Below are 8,076 nucleotides of genomic sequence, written 5' to 3' on the forward strand. Positions count from 1 at the left end.
ACGCTAGTGAGCTCTGTGAGGTGAGCGGAGTCAATAGGTTGTTGTGGCGTATACTATGGTGCTGAGCTTAGTTGCATCGATTCACCCTGTTTGTAGCAAACGATTTACCATATTGGGATTTATGACTTACCGAAAGGGGTCATGTCATGGTTGATGTAACCGCACCTAGCCCACGGGTAGTCTCAGCAGCCTAGCCCTAGCGACTGCGACCTGTCGTTGATGCCTCTAACCGTGAGAAAATTGCAATGTTCCTGGTGCCATCCCCTAGATGCCATGTATTAGCCATAAGGGCAATGCAACATACCGCTTTATGTAAAATTATATTTCAACCTTTGGTGTTTAAGTTATGTACCATAAATGTAGATGTGTGACCACAATTGGCTTTGTGCAAGAAATCTTCTAGTGCGTGTGCGCTTTCTTTGTTTTAGAAATTATGCCTGTCCAAACCCTAATGAGCTGATAAAACACACCACCAATACAAAACGATGTGTTCTCTCATGACATAGTTATATAGATATAGATTCCAAAGCCAACATTAATTTGGAGGTACACCACAACAACAATCAGGTCAAGATCGACACACTATAGTTACCTACTAGGAAACCATTCTTCCTCGTTCGAGGTTCATAGACCAACATTTTTGTATTAAAGAAATGCACAGGAAAGTGAAACAACGATACTCCAACGATCAACTTGTCGCCATGTGCTCTGCTTGTAGCTTTAACTTATGGAGCAGCCTCGGTATCCCCCATCTGCACATCTGCAACTGAATCATTGTGGGTGCCATCAGGCATGACAAGTAAGGAGGCAGCCAGATTGTCGGATGGTCCTCCTTGATATGGCGGGCTCGGAACCACGGTGACCTCTTCAGGGTTCATATCCATCCTCTTGTGCGGCTTTTGAGCTTTCTTCTCAGCTAGACTATGATCAATAACAATATCAATCTTAACATCAGAAGATGGTCGACGGCATACCTTCCTCAGTGGAACAATCTCCTGTCACGTGAAAATGAATGAAAAATCAAGGCACAACTTTTCCAAAAAAATATACTTATTCATACTAAACAACATAGAAATAAACTTAACCCATCACTCTGCTTGCCGTTTTATTTCACTACATAGTAAGATAATTAGCATAGAACAAAGAAACATAGTATTCTGCACTATTATTCTTCCCCGTCAATCTTCCTTGAACATCCAGATTTACAGTGTATCGTTGCCAAAGAAATTTCAGATTGGAGATGAAATCACAAGGAAATTCCAAAGTAAGTTTGGTTTCCTTCAAAAACTAGGATGGGTTCTGAACTTCTGATAGGTCGACAAAGGACCATGACGAGCTACTCATCTACTGATGTCCAGGCATGCTATGAAGTAGAAAACCATACCCGAGTACATGTAAATCATAGGGGTGGAAGTCCTGATTTGGTAGCACAGGTAGTAGTTGTCACCAAATTCTTTCTCGAATCAAGGATAAAGTCCAAAATCTAATTTTATGTGCAGGCAAACAACCCTAGCCCCAATTATGAGATCCAAACATGGGGTAACACTGTAACCAGAGTAAATGCATGCACACTCAACAGTGTTAGAAAGAAGGAGAGTTACCTCAGAGTGATCGTGATCATAACGAACAAGAAAACTGCAGCGGCAACCCCTTATATCATGTGTGCGCCTTTCAACTTCAAGGACATGAGCATCAAAATAGAGGGCCTGCTCTTTTCCTTCCTGTTCAGTTCAGCACAGAAATGTTTATTCCTGTGAGAAATCAACTCAAATAAATGGTAATACTACATTACAAGACAACTAACTCACATGAAAATAGATTGGCCCTTTGTTCAGCTTTCCTTCACAATGTTTTTTTACCAGACTTCCCTTCAGAATGTTACTTGCACGCAGTAACCAAAACTCATTACTTAGATGCTCTGCTGTTTGTGCGCAACTAGCAACATTAGTATTTATTAGGCAGCGTTATCTGATGAAACTTGGTATATCCAATTTATAAACGAAAAAGGAAAAAAAAAAGCTTTTCAGAGCTCACTTTAATAATGAAGTAATAATAATATTCATTGAATAAATTCACATGCTATTTGAGATTAAGAATTAATACTAAAACTCAAAATTATGACATTATTAATAAAATGTGGCGATTTTACAGTCATTTGGCCATTCACACCTCGACTAATAAATTGTCAAATCAGTGCTGCTGGTTTGACTAACTGGCATCACAGTAAAATTCTATTATATGAAATATGATTGCCAAGATATGGAAAGCCACAGGAAACATATGTTGTACTCCTTAATAAAATGTCCTATTTACTGCAGCTACGACGCTGTATATAGCATATAAAATGCATGCAGCAGTGGAACTTACAATTCTTAATGATTAAAAAGGCATTTAATAATTATTGGTAAGCATAATTGTTTGACTCACAGAATGGAATTACTACTTTTAAAGTCTACACAAACAAAGAATATATCCATTGAATTACAGAACCATGAGTGTCAGCACAGTCGAAATATATAATCAATTATATCTCTTAAAAAGGATCAAATAAAAGACTTGGCGCAGTAAGCAGTATTTCTGTTTGTCATGTGCACCGCAGTTAAAAAAGAAACTTCCGAAGACTAAGAACTTTAAGCAGGCCAGTGAGACTGGACCGACATACCCATCACTCTATCAGAGGCCAACAATTGAGAGAAAGAAAATAACGGTGGAATTGTAAGTTAATGAGCATAATTTTCAAGTGCATAACACAAGCAAAATTGTAAAAGCTGCCTGGAACTAGATACATATTTCTGTGGCTAAAATAAACTGGCTTAGTAATTCCAAAGGATAATTAAAGCTTCATGAAGACATGAATTATCAGTTGTGCCATGCAAACTTGCTAAGTCAGGTTAAGAGAAGTCGTTTAAGATGACTACCTGATAACAAAGAATAAGATCCCCAGGAAGCACACCAACACATTCTGTGGCTATACATGGGACAGAACGCAGTCTCACAGATTTACAAACATTAATCCATTCTTCCTCCTCAGCCCCAAATCCAGAAAACCAAATTTGTACTTCCTGAATAGAAAAAACAAGTAATTGTAAGTGCAGTTTGCATAATGCGCAGGTAGCGACCCACTATGGAGAGTGACTAAACACTCCCGGACATGAGCATTACACAATTGTCGAAAAATGAGCGAGCCTAGTTATCTCCCTCAATTGCAAAAAGAAGCGCAGACCACCCTAAACTGGTTTTCACAGTAATCTTTGCCAAATTGGCAGCGATATCAACAAATCTGCTTTTTATTCCTCTACGTACATCTCTTGTCAACCCATACTCAAGTAGAATCACAAGGCCCACAGCCACTTGCACAACAACAATCACATGTTCCCCGTAGGACTTGATGGGTTTGAGCAACACTGCACCAACCCTTGGGTGCCCGCCAAACATATTTGCCCTCCATAGTTGCTACATACACTAAAGATTACACATAAAACAATACTACTATTCCTGCTGTAATTCGCCATTAATATCTGGAAGAAAGAATTGCTAGGATTATGGCAAATCATCAAACTGACATGAAAACAGCCAATGTCGTCTGATTCGATTCAGTACTTTAGTACCATCTTGTAAAAGTGTAGAGAAGGATGGACTTATAGTTGCCCAACAGACAGGACTTCTATAACATGTTCTGTAATATAAGATGTTATTAGACCAAGTTATGAGTACATTTGTTGTAATAACATGTTCTATTATTGGATGGAGGGAGTACATAATACATGTGTTGACAATGATTGAATACCAATACGGTTCCTGCTATAAGAACTGCTAGGGCACCCGATGCCATCCAACTACAGATTGACGAGAATCGTCTCTAGCTTTAGTGCTAGCAAAGTGCTTGACTAAAGAATGGCAGAAGTGAATTTAGTAACATGAATCATATTTAATAAGAAGTTGCCTTTTTCATAAATTTGGTGCTAGGAAATGAAATTACCTGGTCTCCCGTTTCAGAAAGCCTGCAGGACTGAATGGCAGCAACATCGTACCTGTAACAACAAAGATTGGTCATGCATTAAAACAGAAAGGTTTCAAGCAATTAACCCACACCCACCACACACACATACACAAAAACAGACCACATGTGACATCGATCGGCAGAAAAGAAGAAAGAAAGCAGGAAATATGTATATCTGCTGCATACCATGCACCATTTCTTGGTGACTTTGCTTCAAGCTGGACCAGGCCACCATCGGAAGAAGTATTTCCTGATTGGTAACGACAGTATGAATAATCCATAGTCCACATGATAGATGATACATGGTATGTGTTTGGTCGGTTACAAAACATAAATCTTGTAAACAACCAACAATAAAATTCTCAATAAAAGTAACGGACGGGCGGATGAAGAGCGCAGCACCTGCGTTGGAAGGGCAAGAGGACTGAACCCAGTAGGAAGCTGGGTGCTGTGCCTCAGCTCCCGTGGGCAGCATCTTCCCTCGTGCCGGCGGCCGCTCACCCCTCCGCTTCTGCGTGTACCTCCGGTTCTGGAACCAGGTGTGCACCTGCGCGTGCCGACCCACACGAACCCACATATATAGATCGGAATTAGAAAATATGGCCGGATGTTGAGCAACTGTAAGGGAAATTGTACTACGTACCTGCTTGTACTGGACGGGGACCTTGCCGTTGCCGGAGCGGTGGGAGGAGGTGTTGAATTCGTCGGTCAGGGCCTGGATGACGGGACGCTGCGGCATGGCGTTGAGGTCACGGAGGACCTCCTCCATCTTGGCGACCTCCCTGTGCGTGAACCGGAACACGAGCCTCGGCGGTAGCCCCGTCATCCTAACCTCTCCGGCCCCTGGCTGCTGCGCCTGCGTACGGCGTACCCCGGTGAGATGAGGACAGCCGCTGTGCCGCCGGAATAGAAGAAGAGAGATGGAGATGAGAGGACCGGAGGGAGGAGGGAGGATCCTGTGCTGTGTGTGCCTTTCGATCTGTCGGCCTTTGCTTCCTTCTTCAGATCCCGTTTGGTACTCCTCCTGTGTTTGCCTCTCGATCTATGCTCACGCGGCCGACACCCCACCCCCCTTTTGGTGCTCCTCACACGCAATCGTGACCAACGTGGACGGCAGGCCCACCTTTTGGATGTACTACTGCCTACTGGTGTAGTTGCGCATGTTTTATTTAGGACAAATATTGGCAAAGACAAAGACAAGAAACACTGCTCTGACCCCGAGACTCGGACGCTCTCCCACTCTGGTTGGATCCACCCCCGCCGCTCAAGTGGCGATGGCCGTTTGGCAAGTCGTCCCGGCACCCTGTACCTCGATCACCCTTCCACTTTTTCTTCCTTGGGAACGGGGACCGCAAGATCGAGGAGGGCCGCCATTTCCGGCTGGGAGAGAGGATCATGGCCGGCGATGCGATCGTGCTCGTGGATTGCATTGTGCGCGTCACCCACCGCAAGCTCCTGCCTCTTGGCACCCTCACACCAGTCGCGGGATCGTGAGGATCTGGTTTCCAGGTTCAAAGCTTTGGCCGCTGTGATGCGGATGAGGTGCAGGCTGCTGAGGACAGTGCCGCTGTGCACGCCGCAAACATGATCCTCTCCGGCGACAAGCATGCTGACGATGATCGCCCCTCGTCTACGGTGCAGCCGATAAACTAGTGCAAGAATTCTGAGAGGGCGTTGGCCTCCCTTCTGTGGCTTCGGGTTTTTAGGAACGACGGAGTTAAAGTTTACTATGATGGATTGTCTTCAGGATGCGCGTTATCGCCGGAGGGTCTCGACTCTGGGCCGTCGCCTGGCAACTTGCGGGAGACGCATTGCATCCCCGGAAGGGCAGCCTCCCGCGGCGAAAGGTCAAAATCACCAAGTTGCCAATAGTGGTGCCAGACACCATGCCGGATGTGGAGCTGCCGGCAGTTTCAGCGTTGCCTACGAGTCAAAATCACCAAGTTGCCAATAGTGCAGATAGCCGTATTGGTGGATCACAAATTTAAGTCCAGGACCTTTCTTCATGAATATCGCACCCGTCCATTTTGTCAAGCCGATGTGAGCCATTTACCAGGTGACTTGCGTTGCCGGCGCTCCTACCCTAAAAAACATCTTACTCGGCCACCTCTGTCTTGGTTGTACGGGGTGGTGCTTCGTTCTCCTACCTCCGTCGTAGCTTGGTATTCCTCCCGTGTTGTGTGTGCCTCTCGATCTGTCGGCCTTTGCTTCCTTTTTGATATCCAAACTCACGCGGGCCGACACCCACCCCCCTTTTGGTGCTCCTCACATGCAATCGTGACCAGCATGGACGGTAGGCCCACCTTTTGGATGTAGGTGTATTTGCGCATGTTTTAGGACAAATATTGCCAAAGACAAAGACAAGACTCTGGTTGGATCCACTCACGCCGCTCTAGTGGTGAACTAGTGATGGCAGTTTGGCATGGCGTCTGGCACCGTGTACCTCGATCACCCTTCCACTTTTTCTTCCTTCGGAATGACCACTGCAAGATCGAGGAGGGCCGCCATTTGCGGCAAGGAGACAGGACCATGGACGGCGACACAATGCTGGTCGTGGATTGCATTGTGCGTGTTGTCCACCGCATGCTCATGTCTCCTGGTGCCATCACACCAGCCACGGGAACACCAGGATCTGGTTCCAAGTTCAAAGCATTGGCTGCCTATGATGGTGATAAGGTGCATTCTGTTCAGGACAGTGCCGCTGTGCATGCCGCAAACGTGGTCCTCTCCAGCGACGAGCAAGCAGAGGATGATGGCCCTCGACTATGGTGCAGCCGAGAAAGATGAAGACTAAGGAGGAACTAGTGCAAGAATACTGAGAGGATGTTGGCCTCCCTTGGGTGGCTTCGGATTTTTAGGAACGGCGGAGTTCATCATCATCGATGTCATCTTCTAGTAAGGTAAGCTGAGGTTTGGTTAACTATGACAGATTGTCTTTAGGACACACGTTATCGCCGGAGGTGGTCGAGGCCGGGTAACTTGCGGGGGACGTAGTGCGGGCCTGTCCCTGGAAGGGCCCCCTTCCGCAGCGAAGGGTCACGCTGCCAGACGCTCCTGCGGTCTTCATGCCGGACATGGTGCCGCCGGGAGTTTCGGCGTTGCATATGAGTCAAAATCACGAAGTTGCCATTTAAGTCTTGGACCATTGTGCATGAACATCACACCCATTCATTTTTTTGAGCCAATGTGAGCCATTTACCAGGTGACTTGCCTTGGTGATGCTCCTACCCTAACGCACTTCTTCCTCGGCCACCTCTGTCTTGATTGTACGTCTCGGTGCTTCTTTCTCCTGCCTCTGCCATGGCTAATTCCTCCACAACCTAGCTAGGAGGCCATCCAATGACGACCGCATCCTTCCCCGGCTTCGGTCCGAGTGAAGGGCTGATAGTCTTTGATGTCCCCATGTGCCAAGCTCCCGGTGCATCTGAGCTGCAGGATGCGAGGCAATTCGGCTTCCCATGGGGGTCTAGGGCACCTCGCCTCTGCTCCATCGTCTGCACTACCATTCACCTCCTGGGCTCTACCGAAGTGGTTCAAAAAAAGAAGTGACACCTTAAAGGTGAGAAAACTCTGGCTGCGGGGAATGCCGCCGCAATGATGGTGGCCGTCATTCCCATCATACCTCATGGTACGTTCGTTGGTCTGCATGTGGTTCCTTCTTCATGCATTCTTGTTGGCTTCGTCGTTTGTCCAAACCCAGTAGGCTACTTCACATATACCTCCTCCTCTAGATCTACATTGAGAAATGCAGACAGTCCATATTTTGCGGTCTGGAATGGACAGTCTAGTCCAAACTTGAGGATTTCCAACCATCTCCAGATTTTCCAATAGCAAAGTATTATTTTGGCCGTAGAATTCATATACGACCTCGGAATGAGATGATCCAAAAATTAAAGTTGTTCATTTCAATAAAACTAAGACGTTTTATGTAGATTTTTTTTTCCATTTGAAGTCATATTAATTGTGTTTTCTTGTCTGCCATAATCTCGTGTCAACACATGCATATCTGAAATGGTCATTTCGTATTTAGGATCCATTTTTGACTATCCTCTTATTTATTTTATTTCTTCACAGTG

General features: G+C 45.7%; 1 protein-coding gene across 1 annotated transcript; it reads right to left on the bottom strand.

Moving 5' to 3' along the window:
* Positions 1–499: 499 nt before the first annotated feature.
* LOC125513167 (protein SAWADEE HOMEODOMAIN HOMOLOG 2-like) lies at positions 500–5,314 on the bottom strand. The gene is made up of 7 exons (XM_048678198.1): positions 4,644–5,314; positions 4,403–4,547; positions 4,187–4,250; positions 3,980–4,031; positions 2,919–3,062; positions 1,602–1,721; positions 500–995 (listed from the first exon to the last, which is right to left on the bottom strand). The coding sequence occupies exons 1-7, from the start codon at positions 4,824–4,826 to the stop codon at positions 726–728; spliced, it is 978 nt and encodes a 325-aa protein (XP_048534155.1). The 5' UTR covers positions 4,827–5,314; the 3' UTR covers positions 500–725.
* Positions 5,315–8,076: the final 2,762 nt, after the last annotated feature.

The sequence above is a fragment of the Triticum urartu genome, chromosome 6, assembly GCF_003073215.2.
Source record: "Triticum urartu cultivar G1812 chromosome 6, Tu2.1, whole genome shotgun sequence".
NCBI classification, from domain to species: domain Eukaryota; kingdom Viridiplantae; phylum Streptophyta; class Magnoliopsida; order Poales; family Poaceae; genus Triticum; species Triticum urartu.